At 38.8% G+C, this 19913-nt stretch overlaps 1 protein-coding gene and 1 non-coding gene across 5 annotated transcripts in view; both read left to right on the top strand.

Annotated features, from left to right (window-relative positions):
- IPCEF1 (interaction protein for cytohesin exchange factors 1) overlaps positions 1-19913 on the top strand; it is a 178163-nt gene that overhangs the window by 148649 nt on the left and 9601 nt on the right. For all 4 annotated transcript variants that reach the window (XM_077755086.1, XM_077755084.1, XM_077755083.1 and 1 more), the window contains one exon: positions 15244-15437. In XM_077755086.1, coding sequence (XP_077611212.1) covers positions 15244-15437 — 194 coding nt within the window. The remainder of the gene's footprint in view (positions 1-15243; positions 15438-19913) is intronic.
- Positions 3617-3719, top strand: LOC144224248 (U6 spliceosomal RNA). Its single transcript, XR_013332995.1, has one exon. It is a non-coding gene; the product is annotated as a U6 spliceosomal RNA (small nuclear RNA).

Below are 19913 nucleotides of genomic sequence, written 5' to 3'. Positions count from 1 at the left end.
GGAGACCAACGTCTCTTTTAGCCTAAGAAAAAAGAAATCTGGTCCTTTTAAATTTTGACTTAGGTGCAGATTGACCAATGGAATCTCTGTGCTTCCTCAAACTGCTTGACATGAAGGTATTCCTCTCAGTAGAAAGGAAGAGAAAATAGAAGTATTTCTCCCTCACTGATGTGTTGGCAGTTGCCATATGTTACAAAATTTTTGCTGATGATCCTCCCCTGCTACTGGGGATTTGGTTAAATTCCCAGAAGAGTTAAACCACATAAAGTCATTGCTATGGAAACAGCAATCAGGTCTTCCCTTGCGTTTGTGATGATTTGCTGTTGAGTAATCAGCCTGCGTATTATGCTTTTCTTTTCATGTGTGTTGGAGAATAAGGTAGCCTTTCATTTCTGTGACTTCTAAAAATTATTTTTTAGCTGCCAATTAAAAACAGAAAAGTCCTGAAATTCCTGTGTCTGGTATTGTTCAGGGTGTTTTTATGACAGGGATTGGAATGTCAACATTGTCTAAGACAGGAGTTAGGATTTTGATTAAGTCACAGTCTCAAGATGCATTTGCCAGGGAAAGAGGCTCGTATCCTAGAAAAGATTCTTAAAGGTTAATAACTGCATCCCAAAACAAGCAGACAGCATGCATCATAGCCTTCTTTCTTTTTTTTTTTTTTTGACAATGAGAGAAATATTTTGCAGTTATGCAGTTATAATTATGGTTGCTAGAATTTTATACTGAACTTAAATGGCCTTTTAGACATCTCTTCCCTGTGGTGTGAGCTAATAAAAAAATGTAGGGTGTTAATTGCATCCCATTGCCTTTCTGCACTGGGAATTCCAGAGTTCCAGAACTATTCAGATTCCTCACGGAGTCTTTCCACAGAGCACAGTGGGAAAAGAGGTGATGGAGTCAGTGGAATAGTCATCTCAACTCGGTTTTACCGTGTACTGTTTCTTTCTTTTGTGAAAGGTTATCTGGTTACTTATGCGTTTGTGATCGTGATTCACATGTATGTCTCTATTTACGTTATGCTGACAATGTGGAGACGACTTTATGTATGCTTATGCCATGAATGGAGTGACCACACCCTGGATGCTGAAAAGCTGAATAACCACTAATAAGACCAATGCTCAATTTATGTAAATAAATGGTCAAGTACAAGTCCACTCAGAATCAATCTGGGCATTGTGTTGAATTAAAAGAAATTTTAATGAAGAGACAGGCATACTAGAGTATGCATGACATCTCAAGAATGTGACATAAATTAGCCAGATCTTACAAGTTAGTAACTATTACCAAAAATTTTACATTATCTGAGTGCACTCAGGATGAATGCTACATTATTTTAGCTAGCTACTTCAGATGTTGCTGTAGAAATTATGTGTCTTGTTTCTTTAGGAAGCAAGAGGGTAATTATATTGGATACTGAGGTCCATTCAGTTTAGCCTTATTTTTTGAGTACCTAACATTTACTCATGACTTTGTCCTACTAGGAAGACACAGAGGAACAAGATACAACTTCTGGCTTAAAAATGTTAACATCTAATGGAGAGAGTGGGAGGAATAAGACTTATTTAACAAAAGAAATCAGAGTAAAGTAAATGCCACAGAGAGATAGAAGGTACTTGAGGGATTTAAAGGAAAGCAGGCACTCAAAATAGATCACATCCAAGTAATCTGTGATCTGAGTGGGAGGGGTCTGCACACAGAGAGGGGGGCTGTGAGAAAGAGGGATGGCAAAGAAGTTTGGATGGTGTTGAATGCTGGGCTAGTCATTAGTTTATTTCAGTAGATCATGGATGAGTGTTTCTAATCCGCGTACTCATATCATTAAAGCAATTCTTTAGAAAAAATTATATCAGCTCTAGAATGTGGGGTACAAATCGGAAATTGGAAGAGTGGGGAAACTTGTAGTAGCTGGAGTGACAGTGGAAATAGGAAGCAAAGGAGAAACTCAAGGGTTTCTGTAGTATGCCTGTCAGGGTGAGGCGGTCTTGGTCTTTGTATCTCTATTACTTAATCTGGTCCCTGGATTTCCCAGGGATCCTATTTTTTGAAATATAATTTGAAAAGTGATCTCAAAATAGGGATAAATATTTACTATTGGGAAAATCTTGAATCTATAATTGTTGACCTCAGTGGCATTGCTCTCAAGCATAGTGATCCACCAACTGCTTTGTCTTCTCTATGCCAAGTGGATAAAGATCCCTAGAAGATGTCATGAAATAATGCTGATCAGGTAACCTGCAAATTTGGTTAATATAACTAGTTCATTTTATTTATAATTGTAAGTGTCTTATTTTTAAGTGACTCTTCATTGCCCAATGCCATTAAACAGATTCTTTTCCCACGACTTGGATTGCCAACTTTATAGTAACATATCTACACATATACATATATGTCTGTCTGTCTCTCTCGGCTTATTTCTGCAGGCTGCAGACCGATGTTTTATCTTCCACTTTGATGGTATAGTAGTTAGATTCTACCTTTATAGCATGTTTTATTATTCAGCAGAACATTACTCTCCTTTGCGTTATCTTCCAGGTAAATTTTTGGATTTGATTTTCAAGTTTGATTTAAAAAGTCACATTTGGATTTTGATTAAAATTTTCTTTCTTGATCTTTTTAGATTAACTTGGTGAGAACTGCTATCTTTAAATCATTGAGTCATTCCATCTATGAACATGGTTTATTTCTCCTTTCAGGTCATTTTTATGTTTTTAAGTACAGTTTTCTTCTTATAAGTCTAGCATATATCTTACTGAGTTTTTTTTTTTAATGTTTGATTTATTTCTAGGAGAGAGAGAGAGAGAGACAACGTGAGCAGGGGAGGGTCAGAGAGAGAGGGAGTCACAGACTGAAACAGGCTCCAGGCTCCAAGCTGGCAGCCAGCACAGAGCCCGACGCGGGGCTCGAACCCACGAACCACGAGATCATGACCTAAGCGAAAGTCGGACGCTTAACCGACTAAGCCACCCAGGCGCCCCATTATTGAGTTTGTTCTTAGACCTTTTTAAATTTTTCTGGCACTTGTGAATGGAATCCTTTTATTCCATTTTTAAATAATTATTATTGCCAATGTGAAAATAGAAGGTTTTTAATTCCATTTTTGTCTTATACTAGTCACCCTACCTTATAATTGGAAGTTGTTTTGTTTCTAGGTAAATTATCCTTTCTTTATGTAATGACCATTTAGCTGGTCCTCTCTATTATTTATGCTTCATTTCTTTATATTACTCGTGTGATCAGAATTTGCCTGAAGTTTATTTGCTCTATTACTCTGAGAAAATCTTTGGCATTATTGATTGCTTATTATTTTTATTATCCAGTTAATAAAATTCTGCTCTTTCTTTGTGAATTCTTTTCATTTTATTTAGAATTCTTTTGTTTGACCTTTGCTACTTCCTTAAGTTAACTGCCTAGTTGATTCACTTTCATATCTTTTTTCCTAGTAAATATGTGCAGGTTCTGGGTACCTCTTTGACTAGAGCATGCAGTTTGTGTAATATAGTACTTTCATTGTTGGCCATTTGCAAACAGTAAGTTTTAAGAGTAATTTAACTTTTAATTTCTTCTGTAACCAAACATATTTTTAGAAGAGTGCTTTTAAAATTCAAAGTGAGTGCTTCAGCAGCACATATTCTAAAATTGGAACAATACAGAGAAGATTAATACGGTCCCTGCACAGGGATGATGTGCAAATGCATGAAGTGTTCCACATTTTTGTCAACTGGAATTAAAATAAAAACTTATGCACACACAAAATATTTTTCAATATTTCAAAGTGAATGTGTTTTTGGCGGTCTGGATGGGATTTACAAGAGATCAGTGACAAGAGGTCCAGTGACATAATTTAAGGAAGCATCGTCTTTATAGAAAAAGATGGTAGGTTTCTTAATGACAATGGCTATGGCAATCTGTCTTTGGGATATGGTTGCACAAAGCTGACCATGACTTCCCCTGGTCTATAAGTCTTCTTGAGAACATATACCTTCAGTTTTACTATTTGCTCTGGGAAGGATCCTTGGTAGTTCTTTGAAATGCTTCTAACCTCATGGTCTTAGATTCATTTTTGTCTCTATATTCCTGGCCCATTTTTACCACTTTGGAGACCCTCGAATACATTTCTCTTTACTTAGTAAGGAACAACGATGATACCGACACATGTCTGTCTGAATTTGCAGCTAGAAAGGGCAAACCCAAGGTCAGTTTTACATGTAGACTTTTTCATCAGGACAATATTTTAAGCCTTTGTAATCTATTCCTGCCTGATCCTTCTGTTGTTAATTTCTAATTTTTCTCCTTACAATGTGATGCTTTCCTAATTAAAGCCAAAGCAAATAAGGTTCTATCTTCCTCAGACTACACAGACTATAGTAAGTGTAAGATTGAAAAATAATTTTTTAGTAGACTTTTACCTTTTTTAATGCAGTTTTAGGTTCAGACCAAAATTGAGCAGAATGTACAGAGATTTCCCATCTGGCCCCATCCCTACACATGCATAGTCTTCTCCATTATCAACATTCCCTCCACCAAAGTAGAATATTGTTACATCTGATGAGCCCACATTGACACATGATTATCAGCCAAAATTCATAATTTATGTTAGGGCTCCCTCTTGGTTGTACATTCTGTGGGTTTGGACAAATGTATAATGACATGTATCCATCATTATGGTATCATATTGAGAATTTTCACTGCCACAAACATCCTCTGTACCCTCTCTATTCCCTCCCTCCCCCTTACCTCATTGACAGTCACTGATCTTTCTATTGTCTTCATAGTCTTGCCTTTTCAGAATGTCATATAATATAATTGGCAAACAAAGTTTTATTTCTTCCATCCCAATATGTATACCTGTTATTTCCTTTTCTTGTGTTGTTGCATTAGCTATGACTTTCAGTACAGTGTTGAAAAGGAATGGTGTAGAGGGGAAATCCTTGCCTTGTTACTGATCTTAGTGGGAAAGCTTCAAGTTACTCACCATTTATGAAGTTAGCTGTCGGTTTTTTGTAGATCTTTTATATCAAGTTGAGAAATTTCACTTCCTATTTACTGGGAGTTTTTTTTAAATCATAAATGGGTCATAGATTTTTCAAGCAAGTGCTTTTAAAATATCTATTGATAGGATCATGTGATTTTTTTTCTTTTTTAGTCGATGTGATGGATTACATTAGTTTTTGGACATTGAATCAGCCTCACATACCTGGGATGAATCCGTTTGATTGTATATGTATAATTCTTTATATACATCGTTGGATTCAATTTGCTAACATTTTGTTGAGGACTTTTATATCTAGTTCATGAGGCATGTTGGTCTGTAGTTTTCTTTTCTTGTAATGTGTTTGGTTTTGGTGTGAGAGTAATTTTGGCCTCACAGAATGAGTCAAGAAGTGTTCCATCTGCTTGCTTCTATCTTCTGAAAGAAATTGTAAAGAATTGGTATAATTTCTTCCTTAAATGTTTGGTAGATTCACCAATGAATTCATCTGGGCCTTGCTGTTTCAGAAGGTTATTAATTATTTTTTCGTTTTTAAAAATAGAGTTAGGTCTATTTATCTATTTCTTCTCATGTTAGTTATGATAGATTGTGTCTTTCAAGGGGCTGGTCCATTTCACATTGGTTATTAAATTTGTGGACATAGAGTTGTTCATAGTATTTCTTCATTATCCATTTGGTGTCCAGTGGGATCTATAGCGCTGTCCCCCTTTTCCATTTCTGATGTTGATAATTTGTGTCCTCTCTTCTTCTGCTTAACTAGCTGAAAAATATTTTTACCTTTGGCCTATTTAGATACTTGGAACTTAGTAGGTATAATTTACTTATTGAGTTTTTAAGAATTCAATTCCAAAATTAGCTCATTGCGTTTATTTGATAGAAGGATAGGTGAAGGGGATAAAAGTGAGATCAAGAATGAAAATTTTGGTCAAATAATGAATGCTTAACAGATATTTATTGAGAATCTACTATCTTCCTGACACAATTGGCCTTTGGAGATAGTTTAGTGAGTTATAATAAAGGCAACAGCCCTCTTGGGTAGAATTTATAATCTGGTGTATATGTCTGTCATGGCAGGGTAGGGAAACAATTAGGTAAATATAAGAAAATAATTTCAGGTGGTGAATAAGTTCTATACAGGAAATAAAGTAGGAGTATACAGGGTTGGAGGAAGGACCTTGGTTTAGATGACTAGTCAGGGAGGATCTCCCTGAAGAGGCAATCTGAGAGCCAAATGGCACACAGGAACCTATACATGTGAGCAATATCTGGCAAAGTGCCCCAGACAGAGAAAATAAAGTGCAAGGGCTCTAGCAATAGCATACATTTTGTGGTTCAAGAAACAGAAAGAAATCCCGTGTGGCTGGAACAGAGTGGGCAGGGGAAGCATAGGAAGGGCCTGGAGAAGTCAACAGCAGCTGGCTTATGTGGCAACTAGTGTGGGTCCTGTAAGGTTGTGGGTCCTGTAAGGTGTTTGGATTTTGTTCTAAGTGCAGTGGGATGATTTTGGAAGAATTGAACCTAGGGAGTGTTATAGGTGTGGCTTATGTTTTAAAAACATCACTTCATTCTATGAAAAATGTATATTAGGAAGCTGTAGTACACCAAGTATGAAGTTGTTGAGATATGTAAACAATGAAATGATGGTGGCCTTAGTTTGTAGCAATGGAGTAGTGGTCGGGGAGGCAGAAAAATTATACATTTGGGGTATATTGTACACATTAAATGTAAGAATATGACATTCATAAAGGATTCTTGGCTATTTAATCTATCCCTGGTCTCTAAAATACGCTGCCTTAGCACACAGCGAACATTCAAAGAGTATTTGATGAATTAAGTAAATGAATGGATCAGAGGTGCAAGGGAAAAAGTGGAATGAAGGTTGAGTTACAAGTTTTCCAGCACATTCAATCTCTTGTATAACTAAGTATAATTGCAGTACTTTAGAATTGGTCTCATTTCCTGGGAAAAGGTTTGCTAGTAAGGATTCAACTACATATTTAAATATATAACTCTAAATGTGTACACTGTGGATTTCCTCTAAGTCCAAAAGAAAGATGTTATACAAGTAATTATAGATCACACTAGACTATAATCATTGAGATAAAGAAAAGAGAGCTCCATCTTAAAAAGATAAGAGCATTTATCTGCTCCAAACCTTTGGTTTTGCTTTGTGAAATTAAAATAGGGTAACTTCTTCTTTTCTCTTGCCTCACTGCCCTCCCATTTTTATATTTTGTGCTCACTTGTTTCCATCATGGATCTGCATGGTTGATGGACTCTACAGTTTTTAGAGCCAAGGTTGACATATTTATCTATGGTACATTGGATTTATATCCTTGATTTTAGGCAATTTCCAGCTATTTTTTCCTTTTATTCCCCATTCAACCTCTACCTTGCAAATATATTTTTTAGAAAAACTAAGGAAATGCTTTTTTTTGTGTGCATACCAATGTTTTTTGTTTTCTTAGGATGTGGGCAAATACAGAAGTTTGATGTCTACTTTACATATTTCACCTAATCCTGAGTGCTCTTATGATTGGAAGAATACATTTGAAAAACAAATGGAATATTTTTTCAAGAATGTAGAGCTCCTTACAGATAATTGGACCACGGACTCAATCTAAGATTATTTCTAAAAATCACTGCCATAAGATGCAAAAATAATAAAAAAGAACAACATTAAAGATCGCCCAGTAGGTTAGGTTTGTCTTTTCAATAAAAGCAGTAATAGGGTAGAAGAGTTTTGAGTCACCTTACTTAATAGAAACATCACATACCCAAGAGAAGAAAAGATACGTGACTCTGGTGGAGAAGGTACAGCTACTATTAAAAAATGAGGGAAATCAAAATGAAGCCACTCTTCTCTCAGGCTTTGAAGGGTACAAGTAAAAATACTGGTTTTCTACTTGGATGTTCTTTCCCAACCTGATTTCTCTCTTTTAAAATTTATCTCACCTGCCATCTTTATTGCTTTGTTTTGTTTTGTTTTGTTTTGTTTTAATGACCTCTTTCCTAACTCTCCTTCTTCCAATCTTCTTTTCTCCATGTCTATGCTTTTCTCTTTATTGTACACAGAGCCAGCTCCCATGACCATGACTCAGCTTTGGCTCCTGATTGGAACTGGATTATCTCCAGGTGCTCAGTTCAAATGCCCGAGCAGAGAATCTGATTATCCAGCCTGTCTCCTACATTGCTTAGGAATTTCCTGGTCTGGTGCCTTATTGCCCTGTGAGAACAGTGTTTGCTGTGCAAACCTGGCCACTCCCTCAGAGACAAAGGCTCTGGGTGGGGATTTTTCCCTTGGAAGACAGAATAGTGGGATCAGGGATCTGAGCCTTGATCTGTCTGGTCCAAACAGTTGTTATCTCATTGAGTGTATACCGCCTGATTTGAAGTCTTTTCTTCATTGGGTTTTATTCAAAAGGAAGTTCATGAAATCTATTTAGCATAACATAGAGTTTAAGGCTGTGGATTTTGTTATAACCTATGTCTGTCTCTTTGTGGCTTTGGTCAGAATTTTTAGATCTTGACAGTCCTTTATATCAGGGCTAATATTTTCTGCATAGGGTTGTTACAAACTTAATGAGATATTGTTGGTATAGCAGGTAATATAGTGCCTTTTACATAGTAAAAACTCAATACATGATGCTGTCTCTACCGGCAGCACCAGCTGCAGAAATAGGCAATCTGTCTCTCAAAATTATACCATGGTAATGTTCTTGGTTAGTAGTATCCTTACTGTTAAAGTGAGTTATCCAGACTTATCTTAGTTACATAATCGAAATTTGTCTGTCAGTATTATTCTAAGTCTTTTGCTATGACGTAGAGTTGTCAGAATCACTAATTAGAGAAAGCCTATTAAGGTTTTTGAATCTATTTGCATCAGATAGGTGTTCTATTAACTAACATTTGCAAAGTCTTAATAGCTACACATGAGTCAAAATAACCAGATAGTTGCTCTCTTGGCAACAAGTGCCTTCCATGATCTTTCCTTGATCAAACATTTGGAACGTAGCGCACAGAGCAGGGAATCCTGTTTTCTAGGTAAACCTTTCCAAGCATTGTGTGTTTGGGAGCTAACATTGTGCTCCTCAGGCTCCAACAGGCTTCCTTTCAAATTCTGATATGAAATATGGCCTATGAATTTCCTTCAGCACTTATGTTCTAAATAGAAAAATAAAAACCACATTCTAGAAAGCACAAGGAAACACCAAAAATAAGATAGTGGGGGAGGCAAAGTTGAAAATACTGCATTTAGGGAGATAATCTGCATACAGTGTTCTCGACAGCCAAATTCTGGGCCTCCAGGCGCGTGCCTGACCTGTCAGAGGCAGACAATAGGCTGGGGTATGTGGGAGGATGGCAAGAACACTGCACATTCATCTGGCACCATCTTGGAAAGGAGCACACTTCTAACCATTAGTTAAAATGTTGTTTTGTCTCATTTTCTGACGTCACCAAGAAAAATCTTATTTTTAAAAATCCTATTTCTTTCTAGAGTCTAAATCTCTGCATTACATGGCCCTAATTTGAGACAAAGTTTGCTAGCTGTACCCCCCTGAGACCTTTTGAGCTAGTCTAACAGGTGTAAAGGGCCCCAGAGAAAAAGTAGGTGAGCTGCTTTCTGGATGAGCCCCTACTTTTAAACTGTAACTCCAGTCCCTTTCTCTTCCAGTGAGTTGAAGCTGGTTACATGACAAATTGGTGACAGTCTTACCTTGCTGCACAAAGCATAGTCCGCGGGCCAGCATTTTCAGCATCACCTAAGAGCTTGTTAATAATTTAGAAGCTCAAAGCCATCCTAGACTGGCTGAGTACGATGCTGCATTTTAATGGAAGCCCTGGGTTATTGCTCACCGATTAAAGTTTAAGACTGGTCTAGAAACTCACGGGCCTGCACAGTGTAGAATTGAACTTCTGTTCTTAGTTCCATCACCGATTTACATTTTGGAAAGATCACTTACTGTTTTTTAAGAATCTCCATTTTTTCCCCGCCATAAAATAAAAATAGTTATCATCTTCCTTGGCAAAGCCTTGCGAGCTGGATGAGATAGACTGTCAAGTGCCTTATGTGGCAAAGGGAATTAAAGTCCTGCTATTTTATGTAAGAAGGACTGAGCTCTTGAGAGGAAGGCTGGCAATTAGATTAACACTAGACTGTCAGAAAAAAATTAATTTATTCTGCTGCAGAAGACCAGGGATGTGGAAATGATAAAGTTGGCTTCTGTTTCCAACGTGAGACAGACCAGAGGTCTTGACTGGCAGTCTTTTTCCTTGCTCCGTCTACAATCTGGTAAAATAAGGTATATAATCTACTATTTCTTGATATGGAATTATAATTTAGAAACATACATAAAAACACAAAAGGGAGATTTTATTTTAAAGTTTATTCATTTTTGAGAGAGCGCGTGCAGGGGAGGGGCAGAGAGAGGGGGGCACAGAGGATCTGAAGTGGACTCTGCTGACAGCAGAGACCCGGATGCAGGGCTTGAACCCACCGAACCCAGATGCATGACCTGAGGTGAAGTCGGGCGCTCAACCGACTGAGCCACCCAGGTGCCCGTGAAAGGGAGATTTTAAACATTACTTTATGCAGTAGCCGCTTCGAGGCATGGGATTAACACACCAGCACTACTCACCTGTGCTCTGGGGTCAGGTGTAAGTTGTATTTTGTTGTGCTTATATCCGCTGGGTCTTCAGTCCTATGAATCCTGTTTATCATCTGCTTCCATTATTATTGGGTGTTCATTTCACGGTCCCACGCAGACCTAAGCACCAGCCATTAGCAGCAATAACATTACAGAGCTCCCAGCTGGGTCACAGGTGTGGCTGGATCATAGGTTTGTCCCTGAGTATTTAGCGATATGCTGTACATCTCTCAGATTATGACCCCAAAGAGCCAATAGAGGTATTTTCTTGACTCCTAATGTCACCATTTATTATGTTACTGTCCTTATGTTTGTGGGCAGTTCTGGAATCTGGTTATTAGAGGTCAGATGTACATCTCATCTTTCGGTTTCAGGTCTCCTCTGAGAAAGGATGGATGGATGGCTGGGAGGCAAGAACACAGCAAGAACATTTACCTTTTAGGTTTTTCCCCATTCCCCCAGCAGTTTTAACCTAATCTGAGCACTCTGGCACCTTCCTGTTTAATCCATTTACAAATGAATTCAAATAGAGAGTGCTTTTGAACACTATTTGGTCGTATTTTAGGTGAATTCTGTACTAACTTTCAGTAATCCCAACAGGTCTGCTTTCCCTGTGGGTTTATGTCTGGGAGATGAAGTTGCACATCCATCACACACGCACACGTTCACCCACATCCCACCCCACTCATACATGCATACCACACACACACACTGCACATACACACAGATACCACACACACACGCTACACACACATATACTACACCCTCATACTGTACACACCATACACACTACACACAAACACATCACACTCCACACACACACTCCACACACAGACACCACACACACACACTACACACAGACACCGCATACATAATGCACACACATACACACCCATATGCTCCTGTTTAATGCCTCCCAAAATTTAAGTCAGGGAAAGGAACATGTGTAGGGAAGATAGATAATTTCTGATATTTTTAACATAAAGATAAAATTTATCTATATAAATATATTAAATAATGATAAAATTATCCAAAGGCAGCCCTGTTTATTTTTCATTTAGGGAATGTTCTTTATGCCACATTATTCTAAGTTGCTAATGTTATTTTTATCTTTCCTGGTTTAATATCTTTTGAATTAGATATGTGGTCTTAATATAATCAGTTTACCCTGACATAATTATGAGCTAATGTATTAGTCATAAGTAATTTTATTTTCTATCACCATCTTTAATAGTACAACTGAGGTGCTTCATGAAGACAGAGAAATTTAAAGAAACTGTTTTATATTCTTTGTTATATACTTATTTGGTTTGCTTCCTGAAGTTTGTTAAATATATAGAACTTAAATACTGTGGCACCGAAAGCTATGTGTTTAGGCTTTATTCCAAGTAGAGTCCCACTTCTCTTGCTGTTAAAAAAAAAAAAAAGACATAAAAACTATCGTGTCCTTGTGTATCTGAAATGTCCCAGGGTCCTCAGTGCTAACGTCCCCTCTGAGAGTCTGATGTCTGTTAATTTCGTTTTCTTAAGAATTTCTAGTATCTACAGCTTAACTGCAAGACTGTTACCATGCTTAGTATTTCTACTGTGCAAGTATCACCAGTTATCAAGACAATCTCATCATAACCTTTCTCGTAGTTTTATTGAGATATATTCCACATAACGTATAATTCACATATAAAAATGGTTCAGTGGTTTTTCATGTATTCATATAGTTGGACAACAATCTCCACAATTTTTGAACATTTTCAACACTGCACATGCGCGTGCGCGCACACACACACAAACACACACACACACACACCTATACACATTTGGCTCTCATTCCCCATTTCTGCCTGCCCCCTTCCCCAGCCCCAGGAAACTACTAAATCTGCTTTCTGTTTCTATGGATTTGCCAGTTCTGACATTTCATGTACATGGGCTCATGCAGTGTGTGGTCTTTTGTGACTGGCTTCTTTTACTTAGCAGAATGTTTTCAAGGTTCATCCATGTTGTAATATGTAGCAGTACTTCATTGCTTTCAATTACAGACTAATATTCCATTGTGTGCATATGCCACATTTGGTTTCTCCATTCATCAGTTGATGAACATTCAAACTCTTGCTACCTCTTATTTGTTATGAATTTTACTGCTATGAACAGTCATGGACATGTTTGTGTTAGCATGTATTTTTAATTCTCTTGAATATATACTTGGGAGTGGAATTGTTGGGTCATATGGTAACTCTTTACTTGGTTTTTGAGGAATTGCCAAACTTTTCCCTAAAGTGGTGTCTTCATTTTACATCTTACCAGTAACGTATAAGGGTTTCAGTTTCTGCGCTTCCTTGTCTACACTTATTTTGTTTGTCTTTTTGATTTTAGTCATCCTGACAGGTGTGAAGTAGTATCTTAGTGTGGTTTTGATTTGGATTCTCTGTAATGACTAATGATGTTGAGCATCTTTTCATGTGCTTATTGAGAAAAACTCACTTTTGTTTTAATTTTTTAATGTTTTTATTCACTTTTGAGAGACAGAGAGAGACAGAACACTAGCAGGGTAAGGACAAAGAGAGAGGGAGACACAGAATCTGAAGCAGGCATCAGACTCTGAGCTGGCAACACAGAGCCTGACATGGGGCTCGAACCCACAAACCGTGAGATCATGACCTACCTGAGCTGAAGTCAGACACTTAACCAACTGAGCCAGGCACCCCGAGAAAAACTTACTTTTGATGTCTGCACACAGTCTCAGCCAGAAAGTCTCACTGTGTTCAAATGCAGTTTTGAATATTTCCCCCCTTTTTGGAGTCTGTGTTGGTAGAGACCAAAGAGGTTTACTGACCAATACTTTAAGTCATTTGCAAAGTTAGTTCAACATCTTTGCTGTCCATTTTATGAAAAAATATGGGGAACACCTGTGGTGGCTTTCTGGTAGTAGATGAGGGAAAATTAATTATTGGTTAAAGATGTCTAATCTTATAAGAATAAACTGTGGAGTAAATCAAGTTTGCTTGATTTTGAAGCTCCTATATTAATATTGTATGCTACCTTTTAGAGAGACCCCCCCCTTTTTTTTCTAGTTCTTCCTAATGCCATTCTCAGGGTAAGATGGGAAACACACAGACACTAAAAAAGTACATTGTGGACAAAGAAATCTTGTTGTGTATCTTTCTTGAAATTATTTTCAGGGAATGAAGGAATAAAGGACCAAAGTTCTTAGTGGGTATTAAAGCAATATCCAGAGATGAAGATTTTCTTTGGGTAACCTATATCATTTGGGGTCCTTTCAGTTGTGTGTGATTGAAAACTACACTGACAGTAGCTTAACAAAGGCAATAATTGGTTCCCCAGAGTGGCAGGGACTCCAGTGGAGGGACCAAGACCCATATTTCAGCTGTATCCTATAGACTGGCTCCATTCTCATGATTCTTGGGGTGATCCATGGAAGCTTCCAGCTCACATTATCACATATTTAGGAAAACAAGAGAGATTAATTTCCTTGATATCCCACCCAAGTCTCAGACCCGAGTCTTCCTGGCCTCAGCTGTCCTGACCTGAGACACCTGCTCATCCTTGAATCAATGACTGTGGTCAGAATGATGGAGCTGCCATTGACTTATTTAGCCTAATTTATGTGGTTCCCCCCCTCCCCGGATCCTATGTGGAGTCACTTCACTAGAAGCATTTGGGGTGAGGCTAGCGAGTTGTGGTTAAGAAGGGGCGTTGGAGGTATGTGGCAGCCTGAGAAATGATCATTATCAAAGCCACATATCACATGGGGATTCCTTCTCTCAAAGGGCAGTTTTAGAAAGGACACTCATATCTCATCAGGGGCAATGGTTCTCAAGCTTCGGGCTATATATTAGTTTGCTAGAGTTTGCTTGTCCCATCAGTGTATTTTAGAAGCAGATAACTTGTTTCACAGATTCACAGATGGAGAGGAATTTTGCCACAGGATGAATCATTCTCCGAGTCTCACCAATACCACATTTAGATGATATTTGGCTTAGACTTTGGACCTAAAATTGATGTTGGAGATTCTTGGAGACTTTGGGATGGGGTGAATGCATTCTGCATGTGAGAAGGACAGGAGTTTGGAGGGAGCTAAATGGTGGACTACTATGGGTTCAATTTTGTCCTTCCAAAATTCCTATGTTGAAATTCTAGTTCAGAAGTATCTTAGAATGTGACCTTATTAGAAATGAGGTTGTTGCAGATGTAACTGGTTAAGATGAGGTCAGAAGGGGGAGCCCCGAATCCAGTGTGACTGGCGTCCTTCTAAAAGGAGGAAATTTGGACACAGAGACATACACAGAGGGAAAACACCCCATGAAGACTGGAGTTCTGCCACAAGCCAAGGAACTGCCAGAATCTAGGAGAGGCTTGGAACAGAGCCTTCCCTAGTGCCTTCAAAGGAAACATGGTGCTGTCATATCAAAGTGCTGTAAACTGAGTGGCTTCGACAACAAAAATTTATTGTGTCACAGTTCCGGAAGTTAGAAGTGCAAGATCAAGTGTCAGCAGGGCCTTATGTTAGACCACAATGTCTAATGTTCTCAACTTGACTTTAACTGGGTGTATTGTTATTGCTTTTTTTAAATGTCATTTTAATAGAAGAAACAAAGGTGTCTGAAGATGATGAAATGGAGAGACTCTACAAATCGTTAGAGCAAGCTAGTCTCTCTCCTCTCGGGGACCGACGACCTTCAACCAAAAAGGAGCTGAGAAAGTCCTTTGTGAAGCGATGTAAGAATCCATCCATAAATGAGAAACTTCACAAAATCCGAACCTTGAATAGCACATTGAAGGTAAAATATTTCAGACTATGGGTAAACTCTGTGGGTGTGGGGCAAGGAATGGCTGCTTCTGCAGAGAGATGCATGCTCACCAGTGTGTTTGTGTGGGCAGCGGGGAGGGCCGTGAAAACCAATATTATCTCCGTAGGGTGAGATGACCTTTGACATCCTTAAAACACTGGAACATTCACACAGGAGCACCAAATGCACTTTTCTATGATAGGCCTTGATTTTTACATTCACTTTGGTATAAAAGTTCAAAGGCTAAGCTCCTGGAGGGTAAGACCCATGTGTAATGTTTTTTGGTACCCTTTACTTAGCACAATAAATGTTGATGAAGGCCTAGGACAGTCAGCTTGTGAGAATAAATAGTGAGATTCATAAGATTTTGGAATTTCAATTAAAGCACCCCATTCTTCTTCTCCCCTACATCTGGAAGAAAATCTCTAGATTTCAGATATAGCCAAGACTTCGTGATTCTCAGACATAGGCTCTGAAGTAAAGAAACATGTGAGAGGCAGGCAATGGAAAAGGTACACTCAATGGGAATAGACTGGCAGATGTTTTCACAATGGGAATGAGGGACAGGGTACAAAATGTACTGAGGCCGTTTTCAGGTCCTCTTCATATATATTTTTTAATGTTTTATTTATTTCTAAGAGACAGACAGACAGCATGAACAGAGGAGGGTGAGAGAGAGAGAGAGAGAGAGACAGAATCTGAAACAGGCTCCAGCTCCAGGCTCTGAGCTAGCTGTCAGCACAGAGCCCGACGTGGGGCTTGAACCCACGAACTGTGAGATCATGACCCAAACCGAAGTTGGACGCTCAACCAACTGAACTACCCAGGGACCCCTTTTTGGGTCCTCTTCAACCAAAATGGTTCTTCACAACAAAAGCATCCCGCTTTCACATGTAGATTACAGCATGAACAGGGGGAGGCTAGGATACTTGGTAACATAGTCCCAAATTAGCAGAAGATTTATAGATGGCTGAAAAACCTTGATAGATTCTGCAGTTTAATTCTGGGTTGTACATGTCCTTTTGCATCAAGAATTTAAGTCTCTTTCCAGGAAGAAATAGCAGCGACTGAAAGACAAGGCTACAAAGAAATGGCTGAAGCACTCTTTCTTAGTCAGATATCCCTGTTAGTAGAATAGCTAAGCATCCTAAAAGGCTATAAAAAATGAGGCTGAAAAAGAAAAGGAAGAAGAGTATTTTAATTATACAAAGAAAACCAAAAAGTAGAGACATTCTCTAACATTTAATGATGAAAGACATCAGTAGCACTCCTTTCAAAGCTAAATATGTAATATTCCATGGTATGTATGAAGCTGATAAATAACGTTTGGTCATTTAATGTAATGTACCATAGTGTGTTGGGATTTTACTATCTTATTTGTGATAACTGATATGAGTGAATACGTTTTTCATTAGATGAGTATTTCCTGAATTTTACTGTGTACCAGGCTCTATTCCTGGGCACTGGGACCTTTGAGTGCACCACACTGGATGGTGGAAACAGAGGAAAGTAGAATGCAGTCTGATGTGTGGTATAGCTGATACAAACTTGGGTGCTGTGGTAGCCCCAGAGGTGGGGCATGGCTGCCTCTCTGAGACCATTAGGGACAAATGGTCATGACAGCTGGTCCATGAGTAAGAGATGAAGAATATAAGGGTTAGAAGAAAGGACATTCATGGAGGAGGAAATGCATGTCAGTGGATGATATATTGTAGCCCATGTTGGGAGAAACAAGGAGCAGGCTAAGGAGAGGATGGACAGTTCAGGCCATTTCTAGAAGAAGAAAGACTATGATCTTAGCAGAAAAACTAAGAACATAATAGCAACTCAGGACTCCAGGCTGTCACAGGACCATGCCCTGACCTGGCCACAGAGAGGCCAGATTTGTACAAAGAATTCAAAGCTTTTACTGGCCCATAATATGGTTCTGTGTTACCTCTTGCTCTCCATGCACAGTGGCTATGGAATTTGTGAATTCAGTAGCTTTTTCTTTTCTCCATGTGTATTAGTTATCTATTGTGAGGTAACCCCAAATTTACTAACCGTAGACAATGAATTTTTGTCAGCTCAGAGTCTCTATGGGCCAGAAATCTTGACATGGAGCTAGATGCTTCTTCTCGGGGTCTCTCACAAACTGCAGTCGCGGCGTCAGCTGGGGCTGTGTTCAGTCCTCCACTGGGGAAGGTGTGCTCTATCATATGGTTGTTGGCAAGATCCGGTTCCTTGCAAGTTGTTGGATTGAGGTCCCAGTTGTTCACCCAGTTCCTTGCCCTGTGAGCATATGGTGGCCTCCCAAATGGAAGTTGGCTTTCCTCAGAGTGAGGAAGACAGGAACAGCGAGAGCAAGATGGATCAGTCCTGTCTCCGCAGTGACCCTACATGACAGTCACAGTGCTCTATGCATTAGGAACATAGAACCTTGGTAGCAAAGTCAGCCAGTGTTCAAGGAGGGAGAAATTACATAAGGGTGGGAATGCCAGGAAGGCAGGGAGCATAGGGGGCCATCTCAGGGGCATCACACCCATCTGAACATCTGTTGTCTCTGTACATTGCTGGAAAGAAGCCCTTTCCACACATCCCTTAGGCCTCACAGAAGTGTAATGCTAGGCTGGTGAAACATAATCCATGTTTCCTGAGAACCTCATCATGAGATGGGAAGACATGCTGATGAGGAAATTGACCTTGTTGGGGAAAAAATGTACATCAGCCTATTTACTAGAGAAAGATAATTTAGTACCTGTATGTTTATTCATGTCAAAAAACTTTAGCTATTTTTAATTGAATCACATTTAATCATAATTGTTTATAAATTCAGAGCAGCTGAGGAAAGGGGGAAAAGATGCCTGGGAGGGACCACAGTACAGCTTCTGAGGTGCTGGGTAAGGTCCCTTCTGACCTCAGTGGTGGTTTGGTTGCGAGATGTGTCCATTTTGTGGTAACTCATCAGGTACAAACCTTTTTATATGCGTGATTTTCTGTACGTATTACATTGCAATATAAATGTTATTTGAAAAATATTTCAAAGATGCAGTGTGGACAAGCACACCATTTCATACAGAAACAAGAAAACCTTTAACAATAATATTTGCATTAGTGATAGGCACATTCCATAAATAAAGAAAAATCCCTGCACTGGGATTGTATTGAAACTAATTCTCTTCATGGAAATTCTTCCAGGAAGTTGAACAAACTATCATGTCGTACACTAAATGTAGATCTTTAGGAAGTTCTCATAACTCAACATCCATTGACTTTTAGATAAACCTGTCTTTATTTTAAAATGAATGACTAATGGAATGATTAGTGGGCTTGCCTGGAACTTACTCTCAGGATCATTCTGGTCTGTGTCCAAAGAGAAATGAACCCTCCTTTCCTCAACTGCTCTGGTAGAACACATTTCCAGCGCTTAGGTCTTGAATCAGGTCATGTACTGACTCTTTGGAGTGAAAAAGGAACATATAGTGTTGTCTCTTTCATGGTACTATCTGGAAGCCTTGCCAGACCTGGCCCGCCTATGAGAGGACCAGGAGGATATTATAACCGTAGTTCAAAGCATCCGGTGGGCCTTCTGCACCACAGGGGCGGATGCAGGGCCAGTGCGCCATGCTGCTGACTGCAGGGCTGGGCTAGGAAGCCATCCAGAGGCTTTCGTTGTTTCATCAGTTTCCTTCCTTTCTATTCTTGTCTCCAGCTATTTCTTTTATCCATAAAAGAACTTAGCACAGACTCGAGGCAAATGGTAAAAAAACTTGAATTGTTTAGAGCTGAGAACTATAGGAGAGGTGTTAGGCCGAAGTTGAAGAGATCTTTTCCTAAAACCTTTGACCAGATTGAGAGGGGTGGTCAATTCATTTTGCCTTAAGAAAATCAAGTCTTCAAATTTTGTTACTCTGCAAAGATCTTATTTAGTTCTTTCAATAAAAGATTAGGATCTCTCTCTGAAGCGATGTCACAGTATTTTGTGAGTGAAAGAAATTATAGATTGAAAAGTTTTTATTAAGTTTTGAGATTTTCATTCCCATATAGTTAACATAAAGGGTTATATTAGTTTTAGGTGTACAATATAGTGATTCAACACTTGTGTACAACACCCGATGCTCATCATGAGAAGTGTGCTGTTTGAACTCTCACCTATTTCACCCCAGATATCAAAATTTCTTAAGAACAAAGTAAAATTCCTTAAATAACTTCATAGGAGTAGCACTACTGTAATATCAAAGGAGGAAAGCTTAGTATTATTATTATTTTTTTTAGAGGGGAAGATTGTTATTTGAATGTAGGTGTTGAGAACTCAGAGAGAAGAAAGAAAACTCTCTTGGCCTTGCTTGACTTTCTAACACCAATCTTTTCTAGTTATCCACTTACTTACCCAGCCTTCCCTCTGCTTCTGATTCACAGTCAACCTGCTTGTTACCACTCTGTAGTAACTTTCCCCCTACACAATTTTTCTTTCCTTCCTGGAATCCA

Source organism: Crocuta crocuta, unplaced genomic scaffold (assembly GCF_008692635.1).
Source record: "Crocuta crocuta isolate KB4526 unplaced genomic scaffold, BGI_CrCroc_1.0 scaffold11, whole genome shotgun sequence".
NCBI classification, from domain to species: domain Eukaryota; kingdom Metazoa; phylum Chordata; class Mammalia; order Carnivora; family Hyaenidae; genus Crocuta; species Crocuta crocuta.
Note: the sequence above shows the minus strand (reverse complement) of the source record. Positions and strands in the feature narration are given on the sequence as shown.